The 23,057-nt window shown below is 45.6% G+C and overlaps 1 protein-coding gene across 4 annotated transcripts in view; it reads left to right on the top strand.

Annotated features, from left to right (window-relative positions):
- Positions 1-22,792, top strand: part of IDI1 (isopentenyl-diphosphate delta isomerase 1) — a 35,658-nt gene extending 12,866 nt beyond the window's left edge. For 2 of the 4 annotated variants that reach the window (XM_065582830.1, XM_065582831.1), the window contains exons 2-5: positions 14,462-14,625; positions 15,685-15,777; positions 19,902-20,032; positions 20,909-22,792. In XM_065582830.1, coding sequence (XP_065438902.1) covers positions 14,484-14,625; positions 15,685-15,777; positions 19,902-20,032; positions 20,909-21,226 — 684 coding nt within the window. In that variant the 5' untranslated portion in view covers positions 14,462-14,483 and the 3' untranslated portion in view covers positions 21,227-22,792. Of the gene's footprint in view, positions 1-11,317; positions 11,540-12,086; positions 12,215-14,461; positions 14,626-15,684; positions 15,778-19,901; positions 20,033-20,908 lie in introns of those variants that run through there. The other 2 variants (XM_005314042.5, XM_005314043.5) reach the window with 2 other exon arrangements.
- The last annotated feature ends 265 nt before the right edge of the window (positions 22,793-23,057 follow it).

Raw genomic sequence — 23,057 nt, 5'->3', positions numbered from 1 at the left:
GTGGGTGGGGACTCGGGGAGAAGGGGCAGTGCAGGGGGATGGGGCCACGGTTTGGGCACCGGTGGCCCCCCATACTTTTAGGGAGCTTCTGCCACTCCTGTGCCTGGCTTCTCATTATTACCATGCTGCTTATCCAACTTGTGGGCTGTGACTCCAGCAATGATGCCTTCTTTTTCCATTTGCTTTATTGGTCCCATTATTTTTTCTTTGAACACAATGGGTACTCTGTGAGGTAGGCGTTGTACTGGTTGAATCATTTTATCTGTTTCCAGGTGTTACATGCCTGAAGGACTTCCCAGTCCTTCAAAGTTATCTTAGTAATTTTTCAGCAGCTTTGCTGATGCCACAATGCAGTCTGCCAGATATGTTTTTTTTTTTATTATTTTGCTTGTGTGTCTGTTATATTAATGCTTTGTCTTAGGTTTAGTGTCACAGGGTTCAAGCATTCACTTGTTTTAGCTGAGAGCTGTGTTGTTTGTACTACGAGAAATGTCATCCTGTACTTTTCCTTGGTATTATGCTTGTAATTTGCTTTGTCATAGAGGTGTTATGCTCATGCCATAAGATAATTTTAATATGACTTTCCTATTTAGCATTCAATGTCCTGTTTGTTTGTGTGCTGGTGCCTTGTAGTTGCATCTGGTATTAATCTGAGCTTTACAAATCTTGATTTTTTTTTCTGTTTTGCACTTCATTAATGTCATAAATGCAAAATCTCATCCTCAGCATCATTGCTTGCTTCCTTGATATGGGGCATTTTTTGTCTTGTTTTTTCTTGTCTGTAAGCTTTGGCTTAATTATTTATTTTGCCACAGTTATTGCATGTGACCCCCATATGCAGGGCATTTTCCATTATCATATTTTTCTCTAAAATACTCACAAGTCTTTCTTTCTATTTTGTTTATTTCCTGTGCTTTGTATTTATGCAGTTATTTTTGCATAAATTTAGATGTATTCTTCTTTTTAATTTCATGGTTTCCTTCTGCTACTCAGTGAATTATCTCTGCAGCTGCACCATTTATTCTGTACATTTGGATGTGAGCTTGTTCACTAGCTTTGCATGTGTCTATGGCTCTTGGAAGAGCTCATGTGGGTAGTCTAAGCATTCTGCTTCAAGTTCTTGCATCTTTTGTTCCTATTACTAATCTAGAATGAATTAGTTTATCTTTTAAGATTCAATAACCTCATGAGTCATCCATTTTGTGCAGTTTGGTAGTATACTGATGTTATTTCTCCAGATTCCGAATTACACTTCTTGTAAAGACACCTTTCATATATTAGAGAGATGAGGTGGGTGAGGTAATAGCTTTTACTGGACCAACTTCTGTTGGTGAGAGTTACAAGCTTTTGAGCCACACAGAGCTCATACATGATATTTTTGGTGGGTTGACAATGCTTTTGCCGTGCTTCTAGGATTTGACATGGATCCTCTGTCTGCTGCCCTTGCCATATCCACATGCTGTTGGACCATGTGGTAACTGTAGACCATTACTTCTAATAATACAGCTGCTCTTCTTTTGTTTTTCCCTTTATACCTAGCCCCATCACAATGTCGTGGTTTTCCTATTATCTAAAGCAGTGTTTCCCAAACTTGGGACGCCGCTTGTGTAGGGAAAGCCCCTGGTGGGCCGGGCCGGTTTGTTTACCTGCCGCGTCCACAGGTCCGGCCAATCACGGCTCCCACTGGCCCCGGTTCGCTGATCCAGGCCAATGGGAGCTGCTGGAAGCGGCACGGGCCGAGGGGCATACTGGCTGCTCACTAACCCCACCTCAGTCTGGGCTACTGCCAGTCACCATCTAGCCCCACTCGCTGGGACAGACTGCAGTATAAGCCACTCATCACAGGCAAGGGGGTTCAGACCTGCTGCCTTCCTCTACCACCCAGTACCCTTTTAGGCCTTAAACCAGGCCGTGCAGCCTGGGGAGTTGCCAGCCAGGAGTTCCCCTGCTCATCTGGCTTGCCCCAGCCCTGCTTCACTCCCAGTACCTTTTCTGCTAGGCAACCAGACCCTGCTCCCTCTCAGACCAAAGAGAGCCTGTGTGTCTGCCCCTGGCTTCCCTGCCAGCTGAGTTTGTTTGGGGCGTGGCCACAGCTGAGGCTGCCTCCCAATCAGCCCAGACTAAGGCTCCCAGCCCCAGCCTTTTCCAAGGGCTAGCTTTTAACCCCTTTCGGGTCAGGAGCGCGTAACCACCCCGCAACATGCTGGTCTCCCAATTTCTAGAGGTTGCCCTATATATAAGCATAGTGTTATACTACAGAGCACCGTATGGGGAAGCTAGCTGTCATAACACTCTCCCTTCAAAAGTTTAGGGGAAATAAGAGACCATCAGCACAACTAATAGTTGTCAGAGGCTGTGGACAAATTGGAAGTATGAGTTTGTGAAGGTCAGGAAGGGAAGAGGGAGCTCAAAAAAAGGCAGAAGTGGAAGCATGAATTTGGGGATAGTGGGGGGGTTGTAGAAAGGGCATGAGGGGTTGAGAACAGGGATTGAGAGAATTGTGAGCAGAGACCCCAAAGAAGATGAACCCAAAGAAGGGGGGAGGGATAGCTCAGTGGTTTGAGCTTGGGCCTGCTAAACCCAACGTGGTGAGTTCAGTCCTTGAGGGGACCATTTAGGGATCTGGGGCAAAATTAGTACTTGATCCTGCTAGTGAAGGCAAGGGGCTGGACTCAATGACCTTTCAGGTTCCCTTCCAGTTCTATGAGCTAGGTAGATCTCCATATATTATTAACGTGGGGTAGGGGTTGTAGAAATAGTGGAGGTGATTTGGAGAGAGAGGAGTAACCCAGCTGAGGGGAAAGGAACTAGGAGTATGGGGCTGAGACTCTTCTGAGAAAGAGCATCATAGGACAGCAGAGGTGCTGGGAACAGGTGACAAAAGAAGTAAGGGGTGACACTAAGAGCCCCTCACTACCAACTGGCCATGGTCCCTTATACCAACATGGCCAAACTTACTGACCCTCTGAGCTGCATATGATAATCTTTAGACATTCGAGAGCCACAAGACATGCACAACCTCTACATGTGTATTTTTGAACATATGAACATCCTACTTACTGTGTCACGGCTAATTTCTGCTAGAGCTAGAGGCCTCGTTGGTCTCCATCCTGGTCGTAAGTCTTTAGAAATCTAGTTGATACATTGTCAAGGCGGTACAGAGGAGCTCGGTCAGATACTGATTTGTAAGGACTGCACGATGTTTCAATTTTACGAACTTCATCACAGAGTACAGCGATTCACAGCAGTATGTTGTGCCAAAAATTGAAATGAATTGCACACTAGTCTTCTTGAGTTGAGGACACTTCGTTCCTGGCACTTGCTTCCAGAACTCAATTGTAAACTGTGATTTATGCATCATCTTTAGAGCCTGGTCTTCCTGGAGTTCCAATAGTTCCATTTCTACAGTAGATGGTTCTGTTAACCACGGTTTTGGGAATCGGACAGCCGTCATTGATCACATCAATCATGAATGGCTTTGCAAGAAAGGCGAAGCAGGATCTCAGCTTCTGCAAGTCTTCAAAACCTGGCCTGAAAGTCATCAAGCAGTCCTTGTAATTTACCTCTGTATTCCTTGAGTTTGTGATCTTCTATTTAGATCTCAGGGAATGTGTTTACCCTACTCTTGAGATGGGGAAAGTGGTTGCAGTCTCTTGACACTATGTCTCTTTGCAGAAGCTTTAATTTGTTCTGAAAGCTGAAGACTGTCTGAGTAAGGTCAGAAATAATTTTATCCTTCCCTTGGAGTGCCAAATTGAGAGTTTGCAGATGCTGTGTAATATCAGTGAAAAAGATCAGATCCTGCATCCATTGCCATCTTTCAGTTGTGGATAGGACTTTTCCTTTTCTTCAAGGAAAGCACCAATAGGCTCCAACAGTTCCACAAACCTATTTAAGATATTGCTGGTTAATAACCACCTCACAATACAGTAGAAAGAGATGTCGTTAGGTTTGTCTTCAAGATCCAGCTCTTAAATAAAATTTTTGAACTGTCGATGAGTCTTCCCATTTGAGCGGATGAAATTGACAATTTTAGGACTGTTTTCATAACGTTTTCATACTTGAAGTATCTGCCTGTGAGATGTTCATGATGGGTGATGCAATGAACAGAGAGAAAGTCCAGAAATTTGGGATCGCTTTTCAAGAGTCCGATAAGGCCTACTTTTCCCCCCACCACTGCAGGTGCTCCATCTGACAAGTTTATCCATTGGTACATCAGCATTTGTCAATGTGTTGTCAAGTGCATTCTTTATGTCAACACCACCAGTTGTTTCTTTTAGCACCACTAAGTCCAACATTTCTTCTTTCACAATTACATCTGTGGAACCATAGCGAATAAATATTCCTGGTTGTGGTTTATCTTGAATATCTGTGGATTCATTGACAGCTAGGCTGAATGCTAGAGAATTCTATCATTTTTGCATGTTCCTTGCATCAATTTTGCATGTTCCTTGCAACATCACCACTAATCTGGGAGAGCCGCCTCTTTGTAGTGTGGCATGAAATTGGAATTTGCTGTATTAGTCGTTGAAGTTTTGTGTTACTTGGATCTAAAATTGCAACAACTACTGTAATATTCTTCTTAACAAATTCTCCATCACAATATGGACATTTAGCACAAGCGATATTCAATGCCATAACAAAACTAGCTTCAGTCATTGTGTCAGCTTCCTTACTGAATGCAGAAAGTAGTGTCTGTTGATTGTTGAGGTGTATTTTAATGTGGTTAGCTTGGTTTTCCTTAATTCTGATCCAGGACGGCACATAGACGAAAAGTTATTGTGATTCGTTTCGTAGTGACGTTTCAAGTTGCTTGCTTTATAGTGAGAGAGCGATGCATTACAGATTAGGCACAGCAGGGGTTTGCCACCTTTACTAGTGAATGCAAAATCTTCCTCCCATTCTGGCTGAAAACTTCGGTTTTCTTCTTCATACTTGCATTTCTTACAGTTTGAAGATGTCATTGTTATCCGTGAAATTGATTTAAGAGTCCCTGAGCCTCGGTGCCCCCGCTGCAGGGCTGGAGCCGCAAGCACTGGCTCATCCCGCTGCGGGGGGAAGCCCTGAGCATCAGCGCCCCTCCACCCGCGGGGCTGAAGTTGCGAGCGCCTTGCTTTGGAGGAAGCACCGGGCCTCAGCACCCCCCCACACACACACCCGGGGCTGGTGCCACAAATGCTGGCTCATCCCCCTGTCACAGGGAAGCCCCGAGCCTTGGCACCCCCTTCCACCACAGGGCTGAAGCCACAAGCACCAGCTCATCCCACCCACGGGGTGAAGCCCCAAGCTCCGTGAGCTACAGCTGACCTGTCAAAGAGCCACATGCAGCTCGTGAGCCACGGTTTGGTCATGCCTGCACTATATTGTTACTTGTATCAGGCCTGACACACTCACTACCCCAACATTGTTGTCATATGTATATAAAAGGAATTTTGTAAGGTATATGTAAACTGGTGATACACTGGTTCTGAAAATTACTGTGTGAGGTATGTACAGATTGTGTACAGTTATATGTGTGCTGGAAATATGTTCTTAAATGTGTTTGGGAGGCAGTGCATACATCTAGCCTGCCCTAGACTGAGGAATGTACATTTACCTGTCTGCCTGGCTTGATTACAGGCAGAGGACAATGAAAGTACATTGAAGGTAAACAAAGCCATCAAGCTAACAAGAGAGTTTAGTGAGCACACCCCGGAGACAGAGCCTGCGCCCCAGGAAGTCTTCTTGGCTCTTGAGGCAGAGACAGTGGACTTTGGAAAAACATCACTTAAGGCACAAAAGAGGCTAGTGCTCTTGGAATCTGAGAGGTGGATCCTTCAAACATGTGGTTTGAAGTCTCTGGGAACTGACTATACGTGCGAAGTTGCCTGAGACAAACATTGCCCTCTGTTAAGCTTTAGACACTAGAAAGCATATTGTATTTTGTGTTGTTTGTAACCATACCTGTCTTTTTCTTGTTTGGCAGCACTTAAATCTCTGTTCCTTATCAATCAACTTATTCTTGTTTTATCACAAGACCATGTGTCTTGCTGTGTATTAAAGTGAAATGTGAGTCTTCAGCTAGTCTAACAGGCTACACCACAGGGTAGTGATAACACCAGGAGTGTTAGGGCAGAAGAGTAGGGCGAACCACCATGACTTCATGTAATTGGGGTTAAGTAGCATAGCAGAGAGGTGCTGAGGCATGAGGAAAAGATGGCAGGGTTATGATGGATAATTCGGGTGGGTAGGTGAAGGAAGTGAAGCACAAGCTATGTTTGGACAAGAGGAAGCAAACTGAATTTATGACTGGGGATCCAGTCATGTATTTCTGCAACCTTCAAGAGGACTAATTAAGTGGATGATGCTTAAATAAATGCTTATTAACAACTTTTGGTTTATAGCAACATTTTGTTGGGAACCAATCCCTTCCCATTGCCTGTATGTGATGGTTTGTGCTCATGGGGAGCACTGCCTAGTGGTCAGGACTTAAGGGGTAAGGGTTTTGGTAGGGGAGCCCAAGCCCTCCCACTCCCCTCCAGGGCCCTGTGAGATCTGTAAGGTCTAACACCCAGGAGCACCTTAAGGCTGCCCTCCCTGGGCACTTCCTACCACCCCACTATTGTCCAAAGTTCAGTCTGCAGCAAGGAGGTGTGAAGCGGGTCAGCTCACTGCTGGATGCCTCCTCATGTCCAGGCTTGGCATGGAAGCACTCCCTCTCAGGGTAGCAGTTGCCTCCTCCTGTGACTTGGCCCTCTGGCCCAGTCAGTTCCAAGTCTCTCCCCTGTCAGTGTAGTCCATAAACAACACAAACGGGAATTAACACAAACAGAGTTCATACTGGGGGGGTGGAGGGGGGGGGGGCAATGGTGAAGTGCCTCCCTCTCAGGGTGTACCTGAAACAGATCCTCCCTTCTCTCAGGGAGGGACCTTTGAGCAGCTGCCTTCCCTTAGCAATTACAGGTCTACTCTCTGCCATGGTCTATCACCAAGTGAGCTGTTCTGCTCCCTTTTAACTCCTCCCCCAATCTGTGCATCTCTTGCAGGTGTAGCTGGGAGGGGCTGGCTGAGTCCAGAGCAGTTCCTTAATCCCTTGTTGCCACTATGGGGTTTGTATACCCCATCACACCGTCACGTTAATGGCATTCAGTTACTGGCAACAGGCATGCTGCTTATTGACAACTTTTTGGAAAAAGGGCCCTGGCCACAGACAGCTTTGCAGGGCTGCAGCTAGGGAAGGAAGTGCTGGGATGTGCACAGTACCTCTCCCTGTGCTCTTAAGATGCATCCTGCTCTCAGGCTCAGCACATTCCACAGCTTCCTTCCCTGCTGCAGTCCCACTAACTGGTCTGTTTTTGGGGACCCATCACCCTCACAGGAGACAATGTGCTGAGGCATCCACATCCCCACCCAGTGGGGGAGCCCTGCTCGAGTCCTGATGCTAAGGGCTAGGAAGGGAAGCTGGGAGGTGTGACGGATTTGGTCACAGAGATCCCCTTGGGTCTGTCACCTGACGTGCTGAGATTACGTCTCAACCCATTTTCCCTGCCAGCTTGGGACTCCAGAACCCTGCCTTGTTGAGCCAGACACACTAGCCTGCTGCAAATACAGACCCAGGTCTGATCCACACCTCCAAAGCTGCAGACTTAACTGAAAGCAGCTTAGCAGGTTACCTGCCTCCAGCACCCAGACCTGCCTTCAGCTCCCAATGGGATCCAAACCCCAAATAAATCCATTTTACTCTGTGTAAAGCTTATACAGGGTAAACTCATAAATTGTCCGCCCTCTATAACACTGATACAGAGATATGCACAGCTGTTGGCTCCCGCAGGTATTAATCACTTACTCTGGGTTCATTAATAAACAAAAGTAATTTTATTAAGTATAAAAAGTAGGATTTAAGTGGTTTCAAGTAATAACAGACAGATCAAAATAAGTCACCAAGCAAAATAAAGCAAAAACACATAAGTCTAAACCTAATACATTAAGATTACAGGTAAAATCTCATCCTCAGAGATGTTCCAATAAGCTTCTTTCACAGACTAGACTCCTTCCTAGTCTGGGCCCAGTCCTTTCCCCTGGTACAGTCCTTGTTAGTTCCAGCAGACATCTTAGGTGGAAACTAGGGGTTTTCTCATGACTGGCTGCCCCTTTGTTCTGTTCCACCCCTTTTTATAGCTTTGGCACAAGGCAGGACTCTTTTGTTTCTCTGGATCCCCACCCCTCCTTCTAAATGGACAAGTACCAGATTTAAGATGGATTCCAGTATCATGTGACATGGTCACATGTCCTGTGAGACCGCATTCTTCATTACCCACAGGCTAGCCCACAGGTACACAGGAAGGCTTGCAGGTAAATAAACCCATTCACAACCAATTATCCTAGTCAATGGGGATGGGAGCCAGGGGATGGGAGCCATCAAGATTCTCAACCACCATTAATGGCCCATACTTTGCATAATTACAATAGGACCTCAGAGTTATACTTCATATTTCTAGCTTCAGATACAAGAATGATACATACATACAAATAGGTATGGTTCAGTAGGTTATAACCTTTGTTATGATACCTTACAAGGGACCTTTTGCATAAAGCATATTCCAGTTACATTATATTCACATTCATAAGCATATTTTCATAAAATATATGGAGTGGAATGTCACAGGAGGTAAGGCTGCAGGCAGGACAGTGGGGGGCGGGGCGGGGTGCAGCAGCCTGCGTGTGGAGCGTTTCCATGGAGAGCAGGGCAATGGGGGCCTGTAGGGCTGCGTGGTACCTCTTGCTGCGCTCTCTGACCTGCACTTTGCCCTGGCACCATGGGCCAGGCCTTAACACATTCCAGTGCTTCCTTCTGCAGCTGGAGCCCTGCAAATCTACCTTTTGCTTATTGGCAACTCTCAGATAATAGTAATTTTTTGCTGAGAACTGAGAGGTGCTAAGAAGGGGTATCCACTCCATTTGTAGCACTTTGCAACTGAAGAATGTGGCCAGATTTTCAAAATGAAAAAACTAGGACACTTCGTATACCACAGAGATGTCTGTTGGGGTCTCAAGCGCCTTAAGGTATTAGGGCTCATGCAGTGCAGGAGTCCATCTCTGCAGAGTTTATGAGAGGATCAGGGCATTAACTGTGAGACACTCCAACCTACAGAATTAGGGGAGAGGCCCACAGGTGGTGGTGAACTCTGTCCACGCTGAGCTCTTTGGAATGTCAGCAGCTATGTGAATTTGTTGGTGAGTGTGCAGTGAATGAGACAATGGTACTCAGGAGCCATTAGAGGTTTGTGCATCACCTTTAATTTAATTTGGCGAACAGCTCATTTAATTGTTTCACATTTTATTGAATACATTTTATTTAATAAACCCTCTGGGAAACCCACCCAAAAAACCCTCTTAGTTTCAAAATTATTTAACATCGCTAAGCAACAGTAAACTTAGTTAGTATGTCATTTACAAATCCAAGCACTTAAAAACAAGGACATGAGCAAGTAAGAACATCATATTTTACACTATTCACATAACTAAACATGTTAAACCCTAATTCTAATAAGCAAAGGCCTATATGTGCTTTAATTTCATAGCTTTATAGTACTCCATATGATGATTGTATTGCTTAGTCCAGGGGTCTCAAACTCAAATGACCACGAGGGCCGCATGAGGACTAGTGCATTGGCCCGAGGGCTGCATCACTGATGCCCACCCCTTGCTGCCCCCGGCCCCGCCCCCACTCCACCCCTTCCATGAGGCCCCGCCCCTGCCCCACCTCTTCCCTGCCCCCATTCCAACCCCTTCCCCGAAGTCCTCACCCCAACTCTGCCCCCTCTCTGCCCTCAGGCGGTGCAGGAGGGGTACGGGGTGTGATGGGGGCTCAGGGCAGGGCGTTGAGGTGCAGGAGGTGTGCAGCAGGGGGCTCAGAGCAGGGAGTTGGGGTGCAGAAGAGGTGAGAGGTGCAGCAGGGGGTTGGGGTGCAGGGTGTGGCAGGGGGCTCAGGACAGGGAGTTGGGGGTGCGGGAGGGTGTGGGATGTGGCAGGGGGCTCTGGACAGGGGGTTGGAATGCAGGCTCTGGCCGGCGCCGCTTACCTAGAGCGACTCCAGGGTGGCAGCACCTCACTGAAGAGAGAGGCTCAGGACTAGGGCAGAAGGGCAGGGGAAGGGCAGCCTGCCCTGGCCCTAGTGAAGAGGGACACTAGGACCTGCTGGAAGCCGGCAGCCTGCAGAGCAGAGTGGATTCAAGTGTGCTGCAGGCTCCAGGGCAGTGAGGAGGCAGCAAGTGGGTGCCGGGAGACACTCCGGGGGGGGGCGCGTGGGGGTGGCCCCAAACATTTAACAGCTTAACAGGCACAGAAAATAACTCAGGGGGGCAGGGTGAGGGGAGTTTGGCGGTGACAGGAAGTAACGGGGGGTGGGGGGGGAGCTCCACCCGCGGGCCACGTGTTTGAGACCCCTGGGTTAGTCTAACCAAGAACTCACATATCTGCAGCAAAATCAAACTAAATTCTGCAGGAAGCCCCATTGTTTCACTATTTCTTTATGCACCCTCTTATGTCTGTATCTCCTTGGTGTCTCTTGTCTGAGACTGTAAATTCTTTGGGGGGTAGGAACAATCTTTTTGTTTTGTGTTTGTACAGTACCTAACACAACCAGGTCCTAGTCCACAACAGGGGTGCCTACATGCTAATGCAATGCAAATAAGAACCTCCCCAGCTCCCACAGCATTTTTTTAGGGTGACACCTAAAGCATGGTCACAGATCAGGATTATGGGGAATAAATACATTCACATTTTTGCTAAAATGGCCATTAGTGGCATGATAGTTCCTAACGCTGAGGTTTGCTGTCCCCTCTGTAGGTTTCAGAGTTAATGCTCCATTGTGAAGAAAGGCTCAGGCCCCACAGCCCAGGCCGTGCCAGGCCAGCACCGCACTGCTCATAGTTCAGTCTCATTCCAGCTCATCTTCACCGCCAGGGGTTAATGCAGGGCCGGCTCCAGCATTTCTGCCGCCCCAAGCAAAAAAAAAAAAAAAAGCCGCGATCGGCGGCAGTTCAGCGGCAGGTCCTTCGCTCCTAGACGGAGTGAGGGACCTGCCACCCCCGAATTGCCACAGGTGCCGCCCCTCTCCCTGGGTCGCCCCAATCACCTGCTTGTTAAACTGGTGCCTGGAGCGGGCCCTGGATTAATGATTAACCCTGTAGAGTCTGCAGCTCCTTCCTACGGCAAAGACACAGGGTCAAACTTCTCCACGGCCATACACGCAGCCTGATCCTCGCTTTCCCATTGGTCAGTCGCTGCCTGACCCTCGCTCGCCATTGGCTGTACCCGTTCCCTCTACTCTCAAGTTAGTCAGTAGCTGGCTCTGATTGGCTAGGCTACCTGGAGCACAGCCCAGCCCGGAAGCCGAGGCGCGGTGGCGCGATCGGGCGATGCGGTGACGTGCGGGTTTCGGGGCGCTGGTATTGGCGGGAGCGGGGTGACGGGCGATGTGGCGGGCGCTGTGCGCGATTCGGGGGACTACGGTTGGCAGGTTGGTCCTGCGCGCTCCCACCCCGCTACTGCCCGTCGGGTAAGTGCAGCGGCGGCGCCTGCCGCACCGTCTCCGGCGGGGGCGCGGGGGGAGGGAGTAATGGGAACGGAGCGGCGGGGGAACAGTATGGGGCGGGGGGGCGCTAACGGGAGCAGAGCGGGGGCATGGTATTGACGGGGGGTGGTGATGTAGGGTATGCGGGGGAGTTGGAGGATGGGGGTGGGGGTTGGGAGCGCCAGAGGATAGGAGGCCGTGAGGGGATGTTGGGGGGACAGGAGTGGGGGTGTCGGAGGATAGGAGGATGGGGATGTTGGGGGGACAGGAAGCTGTGGGGTGGGGATGTCGGGGACAGGAGTAGGTGTGTCGGGGGGGATGGGAGTGGGGGTGTCGGGATAGGATGGGGGGTGTCAACGGATTGGGAGACCCTGGTATATCTGACTTTCTATAGGGTCTTCTACTGGGCTGTCTGAGATGGGGTGTTGGGGAAGGGAGGATGGGTGGTATTGGGGACTGGGGTGCGTTGGGAGTGTAAGGGGAACAGGAGGTTAGGGGGGTGTCATAAGATTGATATAGGTGGGGTTGAGGGGATTTTGCATGGAAGGGCTTTTTACACCCCTGGCTCCTTAGCTGTAACTCCTCATTCACTTCATCTGGTCCCAGCCTGAGGGCCCAGGAGTATCTTTCTGTGCTGGATGTTTTCATGCTGTTGCGTAGGTTGGTGTGTGAGGCTAGCACTGCTGCAGTGGAACTAACCTTCACATAGAGAATTCGGATCATGTCTCTTAACCATCATCTTAACTCATACCTCAGTCGGAGACCTGCTTCTCAGTGTTGCTGGCAATACTGAGAAGCAGGTCCCTGTAACTGAGAGAGATTAAAGGAAAATATTTCCTTGATGCATTTGATGGTACTCGTTGTCTAGTCGTCATCACTGTTTCCACTTGGTAGTGTGGGTTTGTCACAAAGCAAAAATGAAACAGTTTTTAAAAATAGCAAAAGGTGAGGGCAAAACCCTCAGTCAGTTGTAGGAGCCATAGGGGAAGACAAATCACCTATAACTAACTTTAATTCCTTTTTAAAAAGTATAAATTGATTTGTATAGAGAATAAAGTCTCTGTATAAACTTGTCACATCTTGGGCAGATCTTGCAGCACTTTGGGCATAGGAAAAAAACAGGATGAAAAAGGTATTTGTTTAATTAGAAAATGGTTTAGAATACACTGCCCCACGTTACAGTTTCTGGGCATACTGCACCTCAGACTCCTGCGCTCTCTCATTATTGCTACACTGCGTTAAAAGATATCTCACAATGGTCTCAGAGCCCTGGCTCCAGCGCAAGCCTGATCATCTACACTGGAATTTTTAGCCCCACAGCTCAAGTCCCGTTAGCCCAACTCAGCTGACCTTGGCACGGAGACCCAGTGCTGTGAGTTATTTTTATCACAGTGTAGATGTACACTCTGAGCACGCGCCCTCTTGGTTTCAGGCCTGTAGTTGTCACATGTCTCTCAGGGTGGAATCATGCAATTGTCCCACTCTGACAGGACCCTAGGTTGATTATCTCAGCAGATCTGATTTATGTCCAGACTTTGCAATTCTGTTCCCTCTGTGGGGCAATGACAATGGTAGATAAGTGACCAAACAACCTGCTTAAAGCAAGCATGTCAGGAAAAAAATCGTAAAAAATAATAAAACAGATTGTACATGTGTAGCTTATCAGATTTTTAACCATCTTTCACATGTAGATCTGACTTCCTATAGAGTTTTCCATTGAGCCTCTCTCTGTCTCAATTTGTCTCCCTAGGGGAGCTTACTGACAACGCCCTAAGCAGTCTGGCAACTCCACCCTCCTTTGCAGGAATCATGTAACTTTTTAGCTGTTTATAGTCCTTTGATCTGGTAACCTCTAGCTTTGGCAAAACAATCAGGGTGGATAAAAAAGATTTTAAAAAAGATTGTTTTTTGTTATTTAAATCAGATTTTTTGGTAATGCTTTTTGAGGAAAAATCTATCTAAAGATAGTTTTAATTAAGATACATTATAGCTCTAAGATATCTCATCATGGAATAGGGATTATAAATTCTAATTCTATAGTATGAGACAATATATTCATGGAATGTTTAAGAAAAGTTTTGTAAATGAGTTCCAGTAGTTCATGGATTAGGAACCCAATCTTATGGGACTCCAGGGGCTTCTGTATAGATTATTTAGGTTAATCTTTCAATCTGCCCAATGGGACTCAGTGCTCAGTCTAGAAGATGCCATCAGAGATGCTTAGTTTTGCAGCTCTCAAACTGTGGATTTGTGTCTCCACAGATAACTTGCTTGTTAACAGCAAAAATGTTTTTAAATAAATAAATACTATATAGAGGTAAGAAATTTAAATCAAATCCACCCTGAAAATAATCTTTGCAACTTGTTGGAGACTGGGTCCTTGAAGCTCATAGATTGTCCCATTGTCTTTCAAGTATGTCCTTGGGTGTTTTTATCTGGGAAGCAACTGTGTCCCCTTCACATACATATATGTACATCTGGTCCAGGCCATATGATTAGTTCACTGACTCTGGTTTGGCCAAGCTGATCTGTAGCATGTGATGCAGGATTTCCTATATCAGATCACATATCCAGCCTCCTTCTAGGGCTAATACCTGCTCTTTCAGAGGAGAGTGACAAAAATCCATAAAGCATCTCGCTAATATTGCAGTACAGTACAGTACATATTGTGGGGTAGCCAATAATCTGTGCCAATCCATTTACATTTAGCAGAATAAGGTTTGCTTATCCTTCTCTAAACAAAATAATGATAAATATAACTTCTTGTAAAACTATCCACAGTATTAGAGTCCACAGCAAATTCTGAAGGCTGAACATGTGATGTGTGAAGTATTCTTTCTAACTTGTACTAAATTTGCTGGCTCTCAGTCTCATCAAGTGACTGTCTCTTTTGATCACTGTTTTCAGTGGAAAGAGAAGTACCACAGCTATGCCTGAAGTAAACACAGATAATCTTGATGAGCAGCAGGTGCAGCTTTTGGCAGAGATGTGTATCCTTATTGATGAAAATGACAAGAAGATTGGTGCAGATACCAAGAAAAACTGCCATCTGAATGAAAACATTGATAAAGGTACAGTTTAAATTGATAGGAAATCGTGTTAACAATAATTGTGTGCAATATATATATATAAAAACCACAAACCTGGCCTTGAAGGGTTTACAATCTAATTTTAAAGCAAGATGCTACAGTGGGAATAACAAACAATTGGAGGCAATAAGGAAGGGAGAATAAAGACAATAGTACTAGGAACATGTGGCCATGAACGTTAGCAAAGGTGCTGTATTAGATGCTTTTGACTCACTTAGATTTTAACTTATGAAATATAAGCAACTAGATACATTATAACAAAATAAAAGTCTTAGAAGACAGTAATTAACTTTTATTTTAGTAGGTTTTTTTTCTCTTTTTTTTTTTTTTCAAATGGCAAAATGTAACCACTTTATAGAGGGGTGTTAAACGGGAATTTGTCTCAATCTTATATGCTGGTTTGTGTCTACTGGAAACATGAGTCTGTATACTTCTTGAATGCTTATCCTTATATTTTTTGGTGGCCCAATACATGGTATGCATGTAAGGGTTTGCAGATTGCTCTTGTGTACTCACAGTAAAAAGTAAGGAGCTTGTCCTGCAGACGGACGGAGAGCTAACATTTTTGGGGAAGTTCTATTTTTAAATTCTACTTCTTATTCCATGCCCATTATTGTGAGAGCTGGATGTCTTCCAAAGTTAAGTTTGGGATTTTAACAGCCTGTTCTACATTCTCTCTCCCTGATATAAAATCTCAGGTAAGGACTAAGCTTCGGTAGTGACTTGCCCAAACATGCCATAGATAAACTTGCTTCAGCGATGTTGAGCTTAATTGCAATAATATATTGGAAGCAGATACTTAGAGACTTGTGCATGTTTGGGAATAGGAAAAGTTAACATTTAACATAAGTCAAAATACAAAATCAAAAGTGTTTCTTTTTTTCCACTTCTTACTTAAGAAAAGTTTCTAGCACATATGATTGAGAAAAAAACCTTTAAAAGATTAACCTATTCTGGTTCTGTGATCTTTGCTATTCTACTTGCAGTTCTTAAATCTTTTATTTCAGAGACTAATATTCATGGTTCTTGTCTCTGTTTTAGGATTATTGCACCGAGCTTTCAGTGTTTTTTTATTCAATACAGAAGATAAGTTGCTATTGCAGCAGAGATCAGATGCTAAAATTACTTTTCCAGGTTAGTATGTAAGCATTTCATGCTAAGGTAAAAAGCTGTGTTTGTGTCTCTCTCTCATTTCCCACCATTACTTCCTCTACAGACTTTAAGATCAGTTTCCTTGGGGAGAGGAGAGAGAGTTCATTAGTTTTGGGCTTTTCCAGGGGATGAAGTCAATGTATAGGCACATCAGTTTCTTGCATTAGAGAATAATTATAGCATGGATTAGAGGCTTGTAGGGAGAGATTGTCCTAGGACATGTACAGACATGTTTGTGCAGGTGCAGAGAGTGCTTGTAACTAACTTTTCCAGTAGAGAAGAGCTAAGAAACAAAGTGGGAAAGCCATGCAACTACCTGTACAAATGGAATTTAATCCTTTAGATTCCACTTGGAAAGAAGTGCAACTGAAGTTTCTCAGGAAAAAAATATTTAGCTGTTGAAAGGTGATCCTGAATTGAATTTAATAACTGACTCCTTTTACTTGATCCTGCTGTCTTAGTGGTTCTCTTTCCACCCCACCCCACCCCACCCAAGAGGTAGCAAAAATACTGCTTTTGAGCAAAAGGTACAGTGCCCCTATCACACTGTCTAGAGTGGCTCACAACTGAGAGGGCCTATCTCAGGGCAAATTGTCAAAAATAGAACCGACATCCCAGACTGTTGGTATGTACTATAATTAGATTTCACCAAGCCAGTAACATAAGTGAACTCCTGAATCACTGTATCGGTGTTACCATGGAGTCACAGTCCCCTTAGACTCTTCAGTCTATCTTGCTGTCCAGACAAGCTGGACTTAGTGATAAATGGTCACTTACACTAAAATATTCAGGTTGCTCCCAGTTCCAAGAAGCCAGTCACTTGCCCCAGATCAATTGGTACTCTAGTTCGGGGTCTCAAACTCAAATGACCATGAGGACTAGTTCATTGGCCCGAGGGCCGCATCACTGAGACACACACCCCTTGCTGCCCCTGGCCCTGCCCCCACTCCACCCCTTCCATGAGGCCCCACTCCTGCCCCGCCTCTTCCCACTCCTTCCCTGCCCCCATTCTAACCCCTTCCCCGAAGTCCCCACCCCAACTCTGCCCCCTCCCTGCTCCCAGAGGGAGCAGGAGGGGTGTGGCGGGGGCTCATGGCAGGGAGTTGAGGTGCAGGGTGCGGCAGGGGACTCAGGGCAGGATGTGCAGGGTGTGGCAGAGGGCTCAGGGCAGGGAGTTGGGGTGTGGGGTGCAGGAGGGGTGCGGCGGGGGTTGGGGTGCAGGGTGTGGCAGGGGGCTCGGCAGGGGGTTGGGTGTGTGGTGCCGAAGGGGTGAGGGGTGTGGCGGGGGTTGGGGTGCAACAGGTGGCTCAGGGCAGGGAGTTAGGGTGTGGGATGCAGGAGGGAGTGTGGGGTGTGGCAGAAGGTTGGGGTTCAGGCAGGGGGCTCAGGGCAGGGAGTTGGGTGCAGCAGGGGGCTCAGGGTGCAGAAGGGGTGTGGGATACAGCAGGGGACTCAGGGCGGGGAGTTGAGGGGCGGGGTGCAGGAGGGTTCCGGGGTGGCAGCAGCGCACACTGGGGCCAGGGCAGGCTGCCTCCCCTGCCCCCGTGCTGCTCCGCAAAGCAGCTGGAACCATGTCCTGAGGGAGGGGGAACGCAGGGCTTCTCGTGCTGCTTGCCACTCCTCCAGGTACCTCCCCCGAAGCTCCCATTGACCTTGCTTCCCTGTTCCCGGCCAATGGGAGCTGCGGGGGGGGGGCAGTGCCTGGAAGCCAGGGCAACACAGAGCCCTCTGCTTTCCCACCCTCCTCCTCCCCCGGCCGCAGGGACATGATGCCAGCCACTTCAGGGAGCGGCGCGGGGCCATGGGGGGCAATCCCGTGGGCTGGATGCGGCCCACGGGCTGTAGTTTGCCCACCCCTGGCCTGGAGGTAGGCTGGGGGGGAGGGGGCCTCTTGGCAGGCCGCAGGAAATAGCCCTTCGGGCCGCGTGTTTGAAACCCCTGCTCTAGATCTCATGTCAAAGACAATCCCTGAAGGCAGTTCTGTAACAAATTAACTAAAGGTTTATTACCTGGGAAAAAGAAATAAGCGTTATTGACAGGTTAAAGCAAGCAAACATACCGTATATACTCGATCAGAAGCCAGTTCGTTTATAAGCTGATCCCCCTCCGCACCAAGATGGATAAGTAAAAATGGAAAATTTTTATAACCTGTTCATAAGCCGACCCTATAATTCAAGGGTCAACAGACTTTGGTTCCTGGGCCATCAGGATAAGCCGCTGGGGGGGCCGAGATGGTTTGTTTACCTCGAGCATCCGCAGGGACGGAGGTAAATCTAGGTAAACAAAGTGTCCTGGCGTGCCAGCTGCTTACCCTGACGGGCCGGGACAGCAACTGGTGGGGAAATTTTTTGGGGGAGGAGAAGTTGGGAGTCAGGGGAGTGATCACCCCCCACATGATCCCACCCCTAGCCCGGGGCCCCCACACTCTTCTCATCCCATCCCTTTCCACCTTATCTGGGGAGGGCCAAGGGAGGATGTCTCTGGCCTGGCTGGAGCTGGTCTGGCAGGCTGGGTGGTGCGGCCACAGCCTGCTCTGGGGGGCGGGGCCGAGCGGCACAGCTGCAGTCTGCCAGCCCCTGAGCTGCAGCTGCTTCGGAGGCTGGGGGCAGAGCAGCGTGGCCAGAAGGGGAGAGATTCTGGCCCCGCCTCTTCCCTTCTGGCTCTGCTGCCTCTCCTTGCTCCCTCTGTTGGGGGGAGGGGCTGTTTCCCACCTCTCCCTCTCTATACCTGTTCATAAGGCAACCCCCCTTCTCTGGTGTTTCCCTATTTTACTAAAAAAATTCGGCTTTGGTCTGTTTTCTCACAGTTTAGTTCTTTACTAATGTCAAAACAATAGGCAAGACAACTTACAGAGAAACCTAAATATGCCTGTTTCCATTTAGAACTCTGAAACTCATCTTAGACTTGAAAATGTCTAAATCTTGTCTGCTCCAGAAAAATCTCATTGTATTATAAGACTGCTGCTTCAGTCAAAGCACTCAGGCATGTGCTTTAAATCCCATTCAGGTCAGTAGGATTTAAGCATGTGTTTAAGTGCTTTGCACCTGGGTTGTAATGATTATTTAGACTGGTTTGGTAAACTAGAAGCATTTACCATGCTCCAATATCTGTAATTAATGTGAAAACATTCAGTGCCGTGGGTGGATGCTCTTTTCTACCAATCTAAGGGCTTGTCTATGCAACTGCTTAGTTTGCAGCAAGCTAGGGTGTGACTCTACTCCTGCCATGGATTAAGTATCTATATGGACCCTGGGGCACCTTGATCTAACTCACTTTGAAACTAGAGTAAATTAAAATGCACTGGGGAAATTTCAGTGTGTGGCAGCAGGCTAGCATAGGGTATATTTACCCCCCAGCTTGCAGCAAGCTAAGGACTTGTCTTCATTACTGGGGTAAGTCGACCTAAGTTACGCTACTCCAGCTACATGAATAACTTACCTCGGTGTTTTCACTCTCCGGCTGATTTACCTTAGTCTTCTCGGGAAGCTGAAGTACAGGAGTTGACCAGAGAGTGCGTTGCTGTCGATTTAGCAGGTCTTCACTAGAAGACCTGCTAAATTGATACCTGCTGCATCGATTGCAGCAACGTTGATCAGCCAGTAGTGAAGACAAGCAAGCCCTAAGTTTTGTATAGGAAAGCCCTAAATAAGCAAGCAGCATTTGCAGTTTATACTCACTTGTCCTGCCTCTTCAGAGCTGATTTGCACCATCTGCTGGAGAGTATCCTTTGGATTCTGTTGCTTATCAAACTTTCAAACACTCCAGGTAAAGTCTACAGGATTTTGCCTGCTGATCTTGCAAAAGTGAATGAGATCCTCAGGGGGGACAACATTTGTTATCCAAGGTGATACTGCAGCACACATAAGGCACTAACATGCAAAGTCAGGTTAATTTTAACTTCTGTTAGAAATATTTGATATGGGGAAATTTGTTTTTTTTGTCAAATACAAACAAAGGGAGCAGGAATAGATGCTCAGGGTTTAAGGTGAAGGGTATTGCAGACATCTTTTTAAAAACATGCTGACTGGTGATGCATTAGTTCTTTACTGGATTTCTGCAACATATATTACTGTTCTGAACATTGACTGTACACCAACTTTTTACAGATTGTTTTACCAACACTTGTTGCAGCCATCCACTGAGCACCCCACTAGAACTGCAAGAAAATAATGCCCAGGGTGTTCGGCAAGCAGCACAGAGGCGATTAAGAGCAGAGTTAGGCATTCCCCTGGAACAGGTAATAGAGGGTGTTGCTACAGATTATAATTTACCTGAAGAAAAATTGTTGAACAGTAAATAGACTTTTGAATTTGGCACAAAATAACTACCAGCTATGACTTGTATGCAAAAGCTTACACTGAAGAGGAATTTTTTAACCTTGTAGGTCCAGTTGGTTAGGGATAGATGTAAATATTGGTGAGACAATTGGCACAGATTCTAAAAGTCTTGTCTAACTGCCTACTAAAGGATCCTTCATGAGTAGTTCTTCCTTCAACCTAAATATAAGGCAAAAAGTAAATAACATGGTGCAAAGTAAGACTTCCTCATTTCAGTTTAAATCCTCTAATGTTTACTAACATGGGAAAGGACATTTAATCACCAACCTTAGTCACCCAACAATATTTCAGTGATTTTAAAAATACAAATTGGCAAGGGGGGTGGTAGGGCTGCTGTACCTACTCAATTATGAAAGATAAAAGGAATAACAAGTAGGATGCCTGTTCCTGAGTCCCATGGCAGTGTTGGATTTTTTTAATTACTTAACTATTTTAAAATATTTATTCTGTTTCCATGTAGAAAAACCCACACAAAACGAGAAAGCATACTGCTGTATAGGGAAACAGTGAAGCCAACTCAACAGGCATGCTGTCACGTGCACCAAGTTGGACAAAAAAAAATTATGCATTTTTCTCTCTATTTGTGTATTAGAAATAAGCTTCAAACTTTTTTCCAGACCAAAAATATATGTTGGAGTGGTTTTTAAACTGACAGTGTCCCTTCAGAAAGGTGATCCATAACTGTTTTGTTTTTTCCACTTCCAAAATACATTCATTAATATCTTGGCTGTATCTCCATCTCTTACTGATTAGTTAATTAAGGATTTTGGTTGTAGGTAACTCCAGAAGAAATCTTCTACCTAACGCGAATTCACTACAAGGCCCGCTCTGATGGGATCTGGGGAGAACATGAAATTGATTACATCTTGTTTGTGCAGAAGAATGTAACACTGAATCCTGATCCAAATGAGATCAAAAGCTACTGTTATGTGACACAGGAAGAACTAAAACAACTCTTGGAAAAAGCATCAAAAAATGAAATCAAGATTACTCCTTGGTTCAAATTAATTGCAGAGACTTTTCTTTTTAAATGGTGGGATAACCTGCATAATTTAAATAGATTTGTGGATCATGAAAAAATACACAGAATGTAAAAAGCTCTAAGTGAATGTAGTGGTGAGGGGTAACAGTAGGATGCTGTCTTAAAAGCAGTAAGGTAACTTTTAATCCTTAAGGTTTTGAATACTGACAAAAATGACATCAGCAGTACCTATTGTAGGAATTTCTTTACCTATGCATAGTGATGGTGTGGCAGTTGGGTTGGGGGTTTTTTGGGTTGGAGGTGGGGGTTGGTTTTTTTTTTTAGTTAATTTACAGCTGCTGAATGGTGCTGGCCTGACAGCATAGGAAACTTAAGTCATCTTTTCAGAGCAGGCAAAGTGTGGTGTTACCCAAGTGCTGAAAAAAGTTTCAAGTGTAAAGCCAACCTTGATGATAAGTAAATAACCGTAGATATAGTATGAACTTGTTTGGGGCTTAATGAATACTAAGAAAGCCCATGTAGAAAAGAAATTGTAAGCCTTTATTTTGAGGGGCACTGAAATACATTTAATGAGGTTTATTAGCAGACATGAGTTTTGTACAAGGAGATAGACACAAATAGGCAACAGCAAAGTAAGCTTCCCTGCATTGCCTTCCAGTGTGGTGCCTATAACCTGACCGGGAGTGATTCTCTGCAATGAATGGAGGATAATCTAGTCTCTAACTCCATTTAGTTGTCTCCATTGTGACTGTAAATAAGTGCCACTTCTGATGTAAACACCCATCTACTGGCAATTAATCTGAGACTTCTCCTTCCCAAGGCTTTCGGTAGTTAGGTTAATTAAAGGAATTTTATCAACTTGTATTTATACTAGTTCAAGGACACAGTATAACTAGCATTTCTTCATCTTTCATGGGGGGGGGGAGGGGAGAGAACTGATTTACTAGGTAAATGCCATCAAATACACAAAGTAAACAGATCACAAACTTCACAACTATGCCAGTCTCAGTAATATTTAGAAGTTGTAATGAAAATTTAAAGTATGTGTTCCTTTGAAAATGTAAGTTATGTAAACTCCTAGCTAAGTTAAATGAAAATCACCTGGAGTGACTGGTTCCTGTGCTCTTTTGTATAAGTTTGAAGTAGACTACTACTATCAGTGAAGACTTCCACTAAGTTTAATAACTTAACATTTTATTGGTATTATAAAGCAAAATATGGAATTTCAACTTAAATGTTTTCATACAAGGCAACTACAACTAAAATGGAAATGTTTGTTCTTGCCTAAAAAAAGTGAATGACAAGGCTGTTAACTGCAGTCCTTAAAAGCACAGAAAGAAGTGAAACGTAACCATTGTTAGAATGCAAATATAAGAACCTTAGTAATTCACCAAGTTCTTTGAACTTAAATGCACTTAAAATTACTATTGGTGATGTGATGGGAGTCTTGTACAGTGTAAAAGTAAAAATATGTTGAGGGTTCTCCATTAGAATCAGAGCACAAGGAAAGCGCTATTACCCTTTTCTTGAAAGGTTTAGTTAAAGGTAACACCTTGTGACCACGTGACATCTTTTCCCTTATCGTTAATGGAGCACCCTGGAAGTGTTGTAGAAGATTAAGTAGCTTCATTTCTGAAATTCTTCTGATGACAAAAATAAACATTGTCCTTTACATGAACCTTTGAGAGTGATTTGTGTTGTGGGTCAAGCCACCATTGACGCTGTTCTTCACTTCTAATTTTAGCCAACTGTTTTCCTGGTTTTTTAGTTTCCTCCTCTTCCCCCCCTTCAGTTTACATTGTGGACACCAAAATGGAACTGCCACCCCACAAAACTGAGCCTACTGTGGTTACGTAAGTCTCACACTTCATACAAGTGGATCATGGTGGAATATCAAAACACTTATGATTTGAATTATTGAGAGGTTCTAAGGACAGCTGTTT

Source organism: Chrysemys picta, chromosome 2, assembly GCF_011386835.1.
Source record: "Chrysemys picta bellii isolate R12L10 chromosome 2, ASM1138683v2, whole genome shotgun sequence".
Classification (NCBI taxonomy): domain Eukaryota; kingdom Metazoa; phylum Chordata; order Testudines; family Emydidae; genus Chrysemys; species Chrysemys picta.
This window is presented reverse-complemented; position numbering and strand designations above follow the sequence as displayed.